This window comes from Peromyscus maniculatus, chromosome 6, assembly GCF_049852395.1.
Source record: "Peromyscus maniculatus bairdii isolate BWxNUB_F1_BW_parent chromosome 6, HU_Pman_BW_mat_3.1, whole genome shotgun sequence".
In the NCBI taxonomy this organism is placed as follows: domain Eukaryota; kingdom Metazoa; phylum Chordata; class Mammalia; order Rodentia; family Cricetidae; genus Peromyscus; species Peromyscus maniculatus.
In genome coordinates, this window is record NC_134857.1 from 65,016,130 (window position 1) to 65,031,772 (window position 15,643).

A 15,643-nucleotide genomic window follows, 5' to 3' on the forward strand; every position below is an offset into this window, starting at 1 on the left:
AAGGGAAGGGCTCCAGCGCACTCTGGCCACTGGAGTATGTAAAAGAGCCCCCCCCCACCCCACCCCCCACCCCCGCTTCTTCATTGTTTCCACTGGGTAGGATTTCCAGCCTTATCCTAATCCTATTCAATCCTGTTTTGCTGGTTAACAGCCCCATAGAAACGCATTGCTGTGTAAAAGAAAGGTCAGGAGGTACAGGTCCACTTCCCACCTGCATGCCCCGTGTGCAAAGTCTTCCTTGCAAAGATATTTCTCCCGGGGAAGCAAGGTGTGGTGCTGACTGTAGATCCAAATGGGACCTCTGGGGAGCAGGCACTGGAGGGCTGAGGCAGGGGAAAGAGCAATTTTCCAGTGGTTTTTTTTTTTTCCCCAGTTTTTTTCAGCCTGTGTTGTCCATCCCAACAGCCATTCAGTGCGTGAAGTTGTTCAGATTTAAAATTAAGTTTACTTCATGCAAAAGTTCACTTCCCACGAGGCTCAGCCCAGTGCCCAGGACAATGTGGCTAATGCCTGTTCCCAGACAGCGCTGATCTGAGACAACGCCATCAGCACTGAGTTCAGGTCAGCGCTATCCAAGGCTCTGGACAGCTCCAGAGATCGGCCAGAGAGATGTGCAAACTTGCCACGTTTGAACGTCTTTGTGGTCCAGGCCCCCTCCTGCTGCTGAATGGCACCTGAGCAACGGCCTGGGTTTCTCAGGGACAGAAAGGTGGAGGCCCAGACTCCCGAGGGCTAGGGAGGTGCTAACTGAATCAGTGCTGGGCCAGCAAGCAGCTCCTCTGTTGCAACCCTTGCCAGTCTGACAGGCTCCTGCAGAGGAGTTACATCACTTCCTAAAAATCAGGCAAACACCTCTCCTTCAAGTGAGCACCGACCCAAAGGAGCAGGAAACAGGAAATGTGCGCGTCGGAGGGAGACCGGGGCTCCGCAGCATCCTGAGCGCGGGGCGAGCCAGCTGACATGACCGCGCTCTGTGTCGCCCTGGTCTTGGCCCTGGGACTCGCGCTCTGTCACTCCGACCAGGGTAAGCGACCTCCAGCTGGGAACGAGGATACGGAAGCCTGTGGGTGCCCGCGGCTACAGGACTCTTTCGGGAGGGTTTCCCACCCAGAAAACCTAATCTTTTCGGTGAAACTTAAAAGCGAAGAAAATGAAAACTGTCTTTTCTGGGAGGGCAGGGCTGGAGGATGAATCTTGCTTTCCTCGCAGCCTCTCGCTTGTTCTAAACCCCCGGCTATCTTGGCCTTTTATGATCCTTGTAATTAATCAGCTTTACTGGGCATATTAAGAAAACCATAAACTTTTTGGCAGTTCATGGAAAAGAATGTTCCAGTCTGCTAAAAGACAGAAGTAATGATTTCACTTTAATAGCTGAGAACTCTGCTGGTTCCAAAAACCTCTTGGAGGAAAAAAAAAAAAAAGCCAAACAACTAGGGTATGGAAGTGTACTCCTGGAAAGGATTTGGAAAAAGATGTAAATAGGAAATAATTATCAGGCGTCCATTCGTCCACTCCCTAACATCCAGATAATTCTTTGATCTGCTTTTCTTTGATCTTGGTACCATGGGGGGGGGTTCTTTGCACCCATTGTTTCTAATGAACATTTGCTCTAAGGGCTAGTATGATTGCAGGCAGTCAAGGTATTGGGCGAGACAGCACCACATCTCAGTACTTCAGGCTGAGCAGCCGTTGACCGGCTCTCTCGGCAGTTGCTACAACAAGCTAACACTCCCTCAATCGCCTCTGAAGGTTCTGTTGACTTGCCCTTTGTAGATACACTTGCAGTCTCTGGTTTCTGTGGATGGGTAGATAATGCCTGCTTCTAGGGAAGGGCCTTGTCTAAAGCAGAAGGAAAATGTGCTATTGTCATTTAGATAGGGTGGTGACATCAGACACTGATGTCACAGAGATGGCAGCTTCCTAGAGGCTGGCAGGTACCTCTCTCCCAGTCTCTCAAGCTCTCTGGCAGGGCACTCTGTGTGGTGTGCCCAAGCGTCTGAAGCAGCATGTGAGGGGTGTGTGTGTGTGTGTGTGTGTGTGTGTGTGTGTGTGTGTGTATGACCTTTCAAGTGAGATGGGAAGTCCATACTTGTGTAGTGCACTGTATGTGCACTTGTGTAGTACACTGTGCTTTGGAGCTGGGGGGAAGCTGGAAGGAGCCATGAGCATATGCAGGAAAAAAATATCCTCTTTAATTTATCTTTGAATTTCCTAAACTCTGCCAGAGCTTAGCATATACTATGGACTCTGTAATTGTTAGTAGATGTTAAAGTCATCCCTGGAATGACTATGAGGCTGATCTTTAAGAACCACAGAGCCCTGAAAGCAGGCGGTACAGAGGAAAATCCGAAGTCAGAGATGAAAGCATGGTTGCAGTGCTGTTCAGAGAGGGTCTCCATAAGCCACCATGCTGCTTGGGGCCTGCCTGTATCCTTGCTGCCTAAAAGGTGCAAAATACCACTTGCAGAAAGCTAGATGATAAAGGCTGCATACTTGGACATTAGTCCAGGGAGAGTCTATTCCACATTCAAGCTTAGTTTTTAAAGCAATCAATGCATATCCTTTTGAGCCAATGGTGCTTAAGAATATGAATTAGAGCCCAGGTTATTTTTTATGTCTTTAGTTATTAAAAAATAAATTGTCTGTGGATGTTTAGTAGAAAAGTCCAAACTCCTGAACAGTGCCACTCTCTCGACGGCAAGCATCTTCTGAGGTCGGCCTCAAATGAAGCCTTTGTAACAACAAATATATAGTATTTACTCTTGCAGGAGGTCGGCCTCATTCCCTGTGTGCCAGCCTGTCTTTTGATGGACAGCCAGGGTCAGAACTGAGAACCATCTCAAGTGAAATTATCCCCGGGGAAACAAACAGGAGGCAAGTAGGAAAATAGCTTTCCTTGGATTTTGACCAAATCAATGAGCATAGTTGAAACGAACTCCGGACAGCACATCTCAGCCAGTGCGGGATCTTCAGGAGGCTGGAGTTAAGGTCTGTATACAGGAAGGCCAAGCTTTGTGGTTCCTGCATGTTAGTAACAGAATGGTATTTGCTTGCTGTGGCCAAGACCTGTCCACGGGAAAAGGAACGTTGAGAGCTGGGTTTATTGTGGGTCGCTGTAAGGGAAGCAGGAGCTGAAATAGGTGTAGAGTGATTAGAGGAGCTGGGGCCTAGCAGAGTTCAGAGCAGAATCAAGAAGAGCAGGATGTTAGAGCCTTTAGGTGAGAGGCTTTGGGGTGTGGGAACCGGGAGAGAAAGAATGGCCATGCCCAGCCGGGAACTGACTCCAGGGATGATTAGGGATATAAAAGTACAACGAAAGAAAAGAGAGGGAAGAGAGGAGAGAGAGAAGATAAAAAAGGAAGAAAAGAGAGTACAGAAGAAAAGACAAATACTGGTGCTGGTGGTGAATGCCTGAGATCCCAGCACTAGGGTGGGGTGGGGGCTCAGAAGGACCGAGGTCAACGTTTAATGGGGCCATACAGAGAGACCCAGCCTCAACACCAATAGCAACAGAAACCACAGCCAAGCAGACCCAACCCAGCAGGGGATGGGGCTCAAAAGAGTCTACAGTTCCAGGTTCCGGGAAACCGGGAGGGGGAGGGCCTTTCGAGATGAGTTCGGTTCTGTGAGGACACCGCGTGCCCCGTACTCGGCCCGCCTGCTACAGTTTGCACCACCCTCACTCAGAGGCTGCCCACGACGTGGCGAAACAGGAACTGTACACAGCAATCTGCAGCTTAACCCGCCCACTGAGCTTTTGATTCTAGTGAGCACTATTTGCATTTCTAGAAAGTCTAACAGATATGTGTTTTCCTTAGTTTTTGCTTTAAGCTCGGCCTCCTGTTCACTTTATGTCTGCTGTTATCTACCGGATGATTTTCTTCTAACGTTCGTATGGACTGAATCTTGCTACCTGCTACGTGGCTTCCCAGTCATGAGGAAAGTCTCGAGGGTGCTGAGGGCAGAGCCTGGGCATGCAGAGAATGGCTCACCTGTTTAACTCCAGACTCTCTCCGTCAACCCCTAACTCCTTGAAAGTACAACATCCTCCTCTATACGACACACGAGGAATGAAGCCAGGGCTGTGTTGAGCTTAGAGGAAGTTATGACTGGACCTCAGGCTTCACTTCAACCACGGGACAGGCAGACAGTAGGACTCAGTCTCTGAGAACTGCATGAGGAGGGTGTCAGCACCTCTGGAAAGATGTGAGCCATCAAAGCAGAACCAACAGTGAGGCCAGTCAATAACCAGGAATAGCTATAGGGACAGGGAGGTGGCCGGTGAGAAAGGTAACGATTGCTAACAGGGTCAGGGTTGTCCCAGCTGACATGAGGGCTGAATACTGTCATCCACTCTGACATACCCTTTAGGCCATGGCCTGGTGTTGTGGCTGTAACGTTTGACACAGTTATTGGAGAGGGGTTCCCTAAAAGCATTGCATAGTCTCTCAGATCCCTGGAGCCCAAGTCTTTGTTTGAGGCAATCCGCAAAACCAGGTAGGCTCTGGGTTTTCATTTCCTCTATAATCTTGTTGGTATTTAGGGTTTTTTAGTTGTTGTTTTGTTTTGTTTTTATGAAATAGGGTCTGCCTCTAGTTCAGGTTAGCTCAAACTCACAGTCTTCCTACCTCAACTTTCTTAGTGCTGGGATTACCAGTGACCTCTGCCCCTCCAGACATGATATCCTTGCTTTCTTGAGATTTCTTTAGGCATTTAAAAGCAGCTTCTCTTATTTCATCTGGTATTTCTAGCTGTTGCCCACTGGGAACGTTTTCTTAAATGGATCGGGTTGCTGGAGAGGGGAGTTTTTCTGTGCAGCCTTTCTGGAGGGTGGCTTGGAAACGTTCTTACTCTGCCATCCTGAGGGTTTATTCCAGATCACTCAGGAATGTGCAGCAAAGAGACCAGGCCAACAATGTGGACTGTGCCATTTGTAAAACTAGGGGAGAAAAGAAAATCTAATGTCCATCCACAGAAGAAGGGGGAATAGAGATTTGGGAGTCAGGGATAGAAATGATGTCAAGTCTGGCCACGGCTGTTTTGCTGAGCTTTCTGTCAGTGTAATAAAATAGCCGAGGAAGGGCTAGGGATAGAGCTCTGTGGCAGAGTGGCCCAGCACATGTGAAGTCCTAGTTTAAACCCCAGTCCCAACCAACCGACTGATAAACAAAAAGACACAAAACCCAAAACAAACAAATGAGCAAAATCAAAGTAAAACATCTGAAGAAGTGAATTTCTAAGGAAGGAAGGCTTATTTTAGGTCATGGTCTGAGTCCAGAGTCAGTTGGGCCATGTTGTCTTTGGGCCTGTAGTGAGAAGATACACTATGGTTAGGAGTCTCTGGTGCAGAAAATTGCTCACTGTGGGCAGCTGGGAAGTGGAGACGGGGAGTAGACTGAGTCCCAGCATCTTCTCCAAGGCCGTGCCTGCAGTGACCTAATTTTCTTCTACTGGGCCCCACCTATTAAAGGTTCCCTCACCAGGTGAGAGTGCCACAGCCTGGCAACCAAGCCTTTAATACATGAGATGTGGGGACACATTCTAGAGCTGTACTGCAACAATATCTGTGGTGCTGTTTCCTTCAGACGAAAAGCATGGCAAAGGCCTGGAGAGACGATGGCTCAGAAGTTAAGAGCTCTTTGCTTGTTTGTTTTGGTTTTGGTTTTTTGAGACAGGGTTTCTCTGTGTAGCCCTGGCTGTCCTGGATCAGGCTGGCCTGGAACTCAGAGATCCTGGTGCCCCTGTCTCCTGACTGCTGGGATTAAAGGCATGTGACACTAAGACCCCCTGATAGAGCTCTTGCTGTTCTTGCGGAGGACTGGAGTTTGGGTCCCAGCACACAAGTCAGGTAGCTCACGTTTACCTGTAACTCCAGCTCCAGGGGACATAATACCTTCTTCTGGCCTGTGTGGGCACCCAGCCAAACACAACACACACACACACACACACACACACACGCACGCACGCACGCACGCACGCACGCACGCACGCACGCGCGAATAAAAAGAAAAAAGAAAAGAGAAATTTAAAGATGATAAATAATCCAGGGCCTAGCAAAATCTGAGTAATGGGGGCTATTTGGGATCCATCCTACCCCCACCCCTGCTTTTTACCCTGGCCATGGAGCTTCAAGTAGCCTTTATACTCGTGAATGTTATATGACTGAAGCCAGCCCTCTTGCTTGGGTCTTATGATGTTAGTATTTGTAGGTCTCCTTTTCAGTTTGGGATTACGAATCTTTCTTTTCCAGCTGCTCGCTTCACACTACTGTTGCTCCCCGCCCCCCCTCTGCCCTGTTCCATGTTCCTGGGCCGGCACACCACCGTGTGACTTCCGTCCCACTCTTAAGCTGAGGTACTTCCGGAATACTCACCTCTACCCAGGCATCTCCATCCATCTGTAAACTTGATTTCATCCTCAATTCCCCTTGGGTACAGCATGGGTGCCGTCAGCTGAGCATGTCAGAAACAGGACTCATTCTGTGCTCCCTGGTGGCTCGCACCCACCCTGCATCTTATCTGGGATGCCCTGCTGACATCTTAAGCAGCCTCATTAACTCTGGTATCATTTCCATCCCATCTCACATAAATCCAGAGCAATCATTCTGCAACACAAATGCAGACACCTTCCTGTACTCACCCGCTCCGTGTTTTTCTCCCGGGCTAGACCCCACATGCTCTGACGTCATGACAGGACACCATGTGAACTGGGCTTGAACTCTTGTCTCACTTAACCCTCGTCACTTCCTACCGTTTGCCTCATGGGGCAGCCACTCAATGGTGCCAAGTTGTGTGAGAATACTGGGCTTTTCTGTGTGCCCGGCCCTCATCTCTGCCACCTTTCCCTGTGGTCTTTGCTCAATAGACTGTTCAGACGCCATCATTTGCGAGGATGTCCTGAGTGCAGTCCCATACCCTCTTTGCCTTCCATACCCTCATGGCTCTCTGTACGCGAACAGAGTCCAGTTTTTATTCATTGGCCCCATAATTCCCGATCTGTATGTTATTGTCCTGACTTAGTCATTGCCCTGGGAGGCAAGGGCCTGGTCTGTTCTCATTTACTCTAGTAGCCCAGATTTAGTTTAGTGCTTGGCACTGGTCCAGCAGACATACAATAAAATGTGGTGCCTGACTGGCCGGGTGAATGAACAACATGAAATTTATCTTGTAACCTAAGACTTGCTATAATCAACGTCTATACTAGTAATACCTGGCTCAATATTATTTCTAGCTTATCCAGTTTCCTAATTCTATTCCAAAATGTTAATTATCCTCAATCTTAGCCAGATGTAGTATTGCATACCTATAATCTCAACAATTGAAAAATTGAGGCAGGAGGATTGCTGGTTTGAGGCCAACCTTGGCTACCCAGAAAGCTCTCATCTCAATAAGATGGTTGACACTAAAACAACAATCTCAGGGCTGGTGACGTGGATCAGTGGGTGAGCTGCTTGCTGGGTGAGCATGAAGCTGTGCGAGCATGAAGCTGTGCGAGCATGAAGCTGTGCAAGCATGAAGCTGTGCAAGCATAAAGCTGTGCAAGCATGAAGACCTCAGTTTGGGTCCCCAGCAACCATGTAAAAGCCTGGCATGGAGGCATGTATGTCTGTAACCTCAGCGATGGCAGGTAGGCACAGGTGTACCCCAGGGACTCGATGGTGAGCCAGCCTCTCCAAAATACAAGCTTCAGGTTCAGTTGGAGATCTTGTTTCAAAAGATAGGTCAGAGTGATAGAGAAAGACTCCCAACATTGACCTCTGACCTTCACACATACGTGCACTGGTGAGGCACACACATGCTTTCAACATACACACACATACAACACAACAATCTCAACTCTTCTAATGTGTGAGAGTTTCCATTCTGCATCTTCAGCTCAGAACAGTTATTGCCTCCTCCACCTCTGAGTTGGATAGAACAAACCTTTGTACTCACCTCCTTGAAATGGAAAGAACCTCGGACCCAGAACATTTGCATTGAACATTTTTAGAAAGGACAGTGGTTACTGGCATTTTAGGGGGAATCTTCTGCAAGAACCACACTGGGGTATAAGTTACAGAGACATTAGCCTTCAATCTGGTAAAAGTTGTTTTGAAAACTTGAAATAAAGTGTATGGAACATGAAGCGGATGGGAAACTCTGCCTGGGTTGGTGAGGCATCACAGACATCATGCCTGGAAAATGAAAGGAGGTAGAGGAAGAGAAGGCACTCAGTGCTGGGCTCTGTCTCCTGTCTCACTGCTTTTTGAGTCTCTCTTGTACCCCGGGCTGGCCTCCAACTTACAATGCAGCCAAGGATGACTCTGAACTCCCAATCCTCCAGCCCCCACCTTCTGAGTGCTGGGTTTACGGCATGTGCAGTTTCATACAGGGCTGGCCCACAACCAGGGCTTCGTTCAGGCTGGAAAAGCGTTCTACCAAGCTTCATCCCCCACCTCCACTCTGTTTCTTTTCCTTACAACAGAAGCCATTGGTCTGTCTTGGTTTTAGAATTTCTCTGTTTTAGGTCAATTAGCCCTCATTTTCCTTATTCCTGCTCCCTCACCCCACTGTGATTTTCAGAAATCAGATCCCAGTGGTTGTTAAGGTTTGCCATCAGGCCGTTTTTGTGCCAGGACACCAGTGACTGATTTACTTAAAAATTAACTTACTCTCTCCAAAAAAATGTGCATGTTTATGCACATGATTAATATTGCCAGATTTAGAAAATAAAAATCCGAGAGAACCAGTTAAATGACTCTCAGACAGCCTAGCCCAGAGCTTATTACGTAGACTAGATTGGTGGCAAACGTGATTTTCCTGCCTCAGCTTCCTGAGTGCTAGGATTGCAGACATGTGCCACCATGCACATCTGCACCTTTCCCAAGTGGAAAACTCAAACAAGAGTCAGCCTTGGGTTCCAGGAAAGTCTGGTTAAATATAAGCAAGCTTTCTCAAAAGAAATAAATAACAATAAAATACTGAAAATGAAAAAGGCATCGGAATACTGTGGGTCTCCTGTGTGTCTGATCAGCTCTCCACACCTGATGGCGGCTTCCACACGTCTTCCTCGCCTCTCCTCAGCTGACTGTGTATTCTGATCACATCTTCTTCAAGGACATGTGTCAGGGCAAACATATTGAGTGACTTCTGTCACTTCATAAAAGTTATGGAATCCACGGAACTCCAGAGTGTCCAATGAAAACAGCAATGCCTCTGTGCCAGAGGGGAGGGATCCCACTGCCTTCACATGGCAGGGTTCTAATGAAGCACCCCATCTCTCTCACCCCCGGGGCACAAAAACCAAGGACATAACCAAGGACATCACAGGGGACTTATCCTTATCTGCTTTAAGCGTTTGTTGCCCATATTTTGTTTTCTCAGTCCTGGTAGCTTTTGAAAAAAAAAAAAACCACCCTCAGGCTCTGTTCCTCTGTGATTAGGGACACACCACATGCTTCCAGGCGGAAAGTTATTAGAGTGAGGAAGGCATCCACCTTGGTAGCCAGGAAACAGGGGTGACTAACAATGCCACCCCAGCCCCACCTGCCCTCCCTCTTTGGCAATGCTGGCCATGGAATCCAACGCCTCACACATGCTTCAAGCACTCTACCACCCAGTAGCAGTCCCAGCCCCGTGGACCTATTGAACATTTCCTTCAGTCATTCAGTCTGCAAACAGCTATTTATACCAGACTCCCGGGTGCCAGGAAAGTACCAAACAGCCAAAGAGCAGACCATAGAGACATGCATGGTGGAAATCATTTCAGATAATACACACACACACACACACACACACACACACACATTAAGATAGAGTTTCTCTGTGTAGCACTGGCTGTCCTAAAACTTACTCTCTAGACCAGCCTGGCCTCAAGCTCAAAGATCCTCCTGCCTCTGCCTCCCAAGTGCTGGGATTAAGGGCGTGCGCCACCACTGCCTGGCGTGGATAATAATAGCTTGGTGCTGCTTTGTGGGCAGTGAACCGGGAAAGGGCAGGGCACTTTGGGCACCGTCCGTGGTCCCTGAGCCAAGCTGTCCCACTGGTACCATCCCTCTACTTGGCACAGCATCTCTATGTATCACACACAGTCAACCTCCATAACCAGGCTGGTACCAGTTAGGTCTGGTATGGCCATTTGTTCCTGGCCACCCTACAATCAGGTTGCACAAATACTGAATAATTAATTCTTTAAAAGTAATCACTAGGAAAAAAATATCAACCACTTAATGGTGTATACACCTATTTACTTCGTTCCTAAGGCTCCTTTCTGCATATGATCCCAACACACTTAAACTAATAAGTCTGTCACCATGAGTAATGGCAAATTAAAACACTGTCCACTCATTTATGATTTAGCTCGGTAGGTCCCAGCCCAGGGAGCATATTTACTAGAGTTATCTAGGAAGAATTTAAGAAATACTGTTGGGACCAGGCCTATAGCTTGGCAGTGGAGTATGTGTGTCGCAGGAGCAAGGCCCTAGGATTGATTCCGAGACACACACCCTGTTACCCAGGCTACATCTCTAGATAGCATCAAATTAGCGGGTGAAGCTGAGGGACAGTAGCTGTTGGGGACAGCTGATCATTATTGACCACAAAATTACTTAGGCAACTATCTCCAGACCAATGAACTGTCTTGGGATCTAACTCAAGCCCACTACATCACAACACTGAGAGAGGTATCGGAAAGTCTATGCTTTATGAGCCTTCCCATATAGTTCCAGCAACTATAGACTTAAACTACCATTATGCTTAATGCCGTCAGTAGACCTCTTTGGGAGATGCAGGTTCTAAAGCCAAGCACACATCTCTCCAACTTATTCAGAAAGGGGGGTGCTCTGTGCTTGTGTTCCTCTCCTAACATACCCTGGCCAGCATCTCCCAGGGGCTCAGCCTTCAGTGATGACCTTCAGCCATTGGGTTCTGCTGATAGATTGGGTACTAGGCTTCCAGGGCCCTGCCTTTTGATTTTTGTCAAGTTTATAGAATGAAGATTAGAACAAGGGTGAGTTGAGGTAGCCTAAGGGAGGCTAGAGGTGAGAGACTTTAGAGGTTGGTCTCAACTTTGGCTGCAGCCTGTGGTCTGCTGGTGAGCATCAAAGCCTTTACCCCAGCCTGGGATACAGACACCATGGGTTGGGGTGAGATCTGAGCATCAGGCTTTTAAGTGCTCCGGTGGGGGGCGGGGGGGGGGGGGGGAATGTGTGGCTGAGACAGAACTGCCAGAGGTGCCCTTGGATTTTAACTTTGTTGTTCGAGATAGAATCTCCTGAAGCCAAGGATGACCTTGAACTTGTGATCTCCTGCCTCCACCTCCAAAAAGCTGGGATTGTAGGCACGCTTAGTTTCTCCAGAGCTGAAGTTTCACCCAGGGCTTCATGCCTGCTAAGCAAGGGCTGCATCCCTACCCACCCCCTGTAGGTTTTCTCTTCTGTTTTTTGTTTGTTTGTTTTTGTTTGTTTTTGAACTTCTAACACAAATTGGGCTCTTTGCTCTATACAGATGTCAGGGGTGACACATGGATGCAAGTCTTGGGTTTAGTTTCTTGAGCATCCTCAGATTCACAGAAATGGTCAGTTACTCCAGAGCAGGAGAGGGAGCACAGGGCACCTGGTGTGCATCGTCCCATTTCATTGTCTGCATTATAAGTACCTAAATCATTTGGGCACACACTCTTGCAGAATCAATAAAGGCAAGAACAGGGCATCTGGCTGATAGCATCTCATGCTATCCTGAGTTAGGAAACATTCCTTTATCAGTGCATTATTTCACAGGACATCAGCAGTGTGGTATTCTGTCGGTTGGTACAAAATGCATCCCCATTTCAAAACCAAGAAGGGTTGGGGTGCAACTCGGCGGTAGAGCATATGCTTACATGTGCAAGATCCCCGGCACGACAGAACCAAATATTCTTCATCCCCAGCGCTCAGCACCAGCTAAACAGCACAGCAGTGACCGCAAAACCTACATCTTGATTACACATTTCTTCCACTTTCAAAAATGAGAAGTTAACTGGCTTGCCTCACCAAGAAGCCAAGTCATTTCCACTCCGTGGCCATCCTCAAAATGGTGACGAAGGCATCCGTGGGGCTCCGCTGCCGGAACTCCCAGATCTCGCCTCGTTTCTGCCCCCACGCATGAAGATTTTCCCCAGGACCCTCACCAGACGTCTGCACGGAGTCCCAGATGTGTTGGCATGAAGACTGTCAACAAACATTTGTAAGGGAGCCTGCAGGACTACCTGGCGATTTGGGGCTTAACAGTCAGATGATGGAATAAATGGAGCTTCGCTTCATCTTCAAGTGACTGATGGCTCCTGTCACCCGGGAAGTTTGTGATGGGGTCACCTGAGATAACCATGACTAGGCCACCCAGGTTACTCTGAAAGCTCCTGTGAGACCTGCAGACGGGTGACAGGCACGGTGATCTCCACAGGGCCTACTGCACTTCACTCATTACTTCCGGATTTCCTCTGCCTTGTGCTTGCTCACACCTCTCCTTCCCACACCCACTCTGAACTCACCCCACCCCCAGCTTAGCCTATTTTATCCCCATCCCTATCACTCAGGTCCTGGACAATATCCAAATTTAGACTATAAATGAGGAAGTCATGGCAAGCAGATGGGACTCCTGGGGGGGACAGCTAAAAAGCAAACAAGGATGGGTGGGAGACAAAGGTAATAATATCAGATAGGCCACCCCTGGTGTGTGCGTACTGTGGGGCCAGAAACCACTTAGCTTTTCACAGTTCACTTTTACCATTTCTCCTGCCTTCAGTGGTGCTGGGGGAAGGGCAGGGAGAAGGACTTTGGAGGGTACTTTTAGGGAACAGATTCTAAACTTTTACTAGGACCCATGGTTATGAGCATGGAGTGGGGAAGTCCTGCATGCGCAGGGTGTCTGAGGTCAGAAGCAGAAAAGCTGTAAGCCCTGGGGAGCTCAGTGGAGCCCACAGCTAGACTCACTTCCTGAGGAGCCTGGGTCCTCCCCAAGGGTGCTAGACCCTGTTGCTGGGGGACAATGTCACTGATACTCACCAAGCACAGGCAAGTGTTCCTTAGAAAAGACATGCGTCGCGGGGTGCATGAGGCCAAGGAGTGGTTGAGGGGCTCCCCCATGGCCATTGGGTTAAAAGCAGCTTTAACTCAGTGGCTGTGGGAACAAAACCAAACAAAACAAAACAACCCTGTAACACTTTGGCATTGAAGACACGAACCATCCCGCCCAGCTGCCCTCATTTTCAAGAAGAAAAACAAACAAACAAACAAACAAAATCCCTTGTGCATCTTTAGAATGTAGCCCAACTGACTCCCCAGGGAAGACCTTGCCTTGGAGGAGGTGGGAATGGGGGGTAAATTGGGGGAGGGGAGGATGGGGAAATTTGTGGCTGATATGTGAAATTAAGTTAATTATAAAATAAAAATATTAAAAAAAAATAGAATGTAGCCCGAGTGACAGGATTGCTCCCCAGGGAAAGACAATCTCGCCCATTCATCTGCAAAGTGTGGACAGCAAAGCTTTAAAGTTCAGGTTAGATGACGTCTTGGGGTGGGTGGGCTATGTGTCTGTGAGAGGGGGGTTTATCCTGGGACTTAGCATACAATAAGCCTTCCTTCAGTGCTGGGGGATGGCTTTCTGTATGCTGTGAATATGTGTGGCTCCCATTGGATAATAAATAAAGCTGTTTTGGCCTATGGCAAGAAAGCTTACAGTCAGGTGGGAAATCCCAGCAGAGATACAGAGAGAAGAAGGGTGGAATCAGGGGAGACACCAGCCCACAGCCAAAGGAGCAACAAGATGCCAGCAGACCAGTAATGCCATGACCATGTGGCAACATATAGATTAATAAGAATGGGTTGAATTAAGTTGAGAGAGCTAGCTAATATAAGCTGAAGCCACAGGCCATACAGTTTGTAATTAATATAAGCCTCTTAGTGATTATTTTATAAGCAGCTGTGGGACCATGGATGGGAGATATTATTCCTGACCACGGGGGTCCAGGCAGGACCTGAGAAACTTCTGGCTACACTTCAGCTCATCTACTGTCATTTATTTGGCATGGGGAGGGGGAGGGGGGGGACACCATTCATGAGGTTAGGCCTGGCTAGGGCGGGGTGGGGGGGGAGATATGTGTGTCTCTGAAAATGAAGGCTGCAGAATAAACAAAAAGCAGAGGAGGGGGGGGAGGGGGAGACTGCAGCGCTCTGGGGTACAGCTTAGTGGTACAGCACTTGCTTAGCATGCAAGTGTCCCTGAGTGCCACAAAATTAATTTAAAAAGCAGAGAAAGAGACAGAGGCAGAAAGAACTCTCAGCTCTCATTTACCTAACTAGACACTGGAGAGTCTGATGGAAAACATGCTTGAGCCTGTCGCGGTGTACTGGAGGGAGAGACTGCCGCCCCTTTACACTCCACAGTGCCACCAAGGGCCACCGGAGACTACGCAGCCCAGGGCCGCCTGGGACACTTCTCTCCCTTTTTCTTCCTTCCACTGCCTTATTGTCAGAAGCCTCTTATTCTTGCCGTCCTGTATCCTTCCCTGTTTTCTCTAGGGCCACAGGTCAAGTGGGACTAGGATACTAAGTGTTCTACCGGGAACTTGGTTCGTGGACTCCCTTTGGAGAGAAGCTGCAGCGATGCCGTGCATTCGGGCAGAGCTGCCCGTGGTGCATCAGGGTGAGGAGTCGGAGAGAAGCTGCAGCAAAGCCATGCATTCGCAATGCTGAGCTGCCTCAGACATTTCTTCATCTGCCTTTGTGCCAGAAAGCCACCCCCTGTTCTAGGCTGAGGGACAAAAACCTGGGCAAGAACCGGGGTCCACTCTGACTCTCTGCCTGCTGGCCAAAGTCCATGATTATCAGCATCATATTCCCTCCGACTAGCAGGAAAATGCGTTACTAGGTTACAATCTCAGGTTCCACCATGAGATGAGTCTGTAGGGATGCAGATCTTCCCTTCTTCATGTATGTGAGCTTTGATCTTGAGCAAGTTGTGTGAACTCGGTCCCTGTATCTAGCTGCAAACACAGAAAGGATAAAGTGGAATGATGCCGGTAAAAGGCTTGGCTCTTTGTGTGTGTGTGTGTGTGTGTGTGTGTGTGTGTGTGTGTGTGTGTGTGTGTATGTAGTTTCAAGACAGGATTTCTCTGTGTAGCCCTGGCTGCTTTGGAACTTGCTCTGTAGACCAGGCTGGCCTCGAACTCACAGAGATCCATCTGCCTCTGCCTCCTGAGCACTGGGATCAAAGGCGTGTGCCGCCGCCGCCGCCACCGCCGCCACCACCATAGGGCAAGGCTTGGCTCTTAATAAATTCTCAAGAAGCAGGAGTGTAGTGGCATATACCCGCAATCCCAAAACTCTGGAAGCTGAGGCAAGGGGTTCCTGGTTGGAGGCAAGTGTGGGCTATGTAGCAAGACCTTCAATAAATAAATAAATAAATAAGTAAGTAAGTAAATAAGAAAATCAGCCTGAAATAGGTGACGGCACCTACAGCTGCAGTAGGGTGGGCAAAAGAAAGGAAAGCAGTCCTGGGACATAGCTCAGGGGTAGAGGTAGAGGACATACTTTGCATTTGCATGCTGCTTAGTGTGGAGCCCCCCCCAAAAAAACGAGGGGGTGTGGGGAGATAACATGAATACCTCTGGTTTCCTTCTTTTCACACAA

The 15,643-nt window shown here is 48.5% G+C and overlaps 1 protein-coding gene across 2 annotated transcripts in view; it reads left to right on the forward strand.

The window, feature by feature from the left end:
- Positions 1-698: 698 nt before the first annotated feature.
- The window catches only part of Tmem154 (transmembrane protein 154), a 41,768-nt gene continuing 26,823 nt past the window's right edge, over positions 699-15,643 (forward strand). The window contains exon 1 of one of the 2 annotated variants that reach the window (XM_006985336.4): positions 699-1,024. In XM_006985336.4, the coding sequence (XP_006985398.1) occupies positions 961-1,024 (64 nt within the window). In that variant the 5' untranslated portion in view covers positions 699-960. Of the gene's footprint in view, positions 1,064-15,643 lie in introns of both variants that reach the window. The other variant, XM_076574327.1, reaches the window with a different exon arrangement.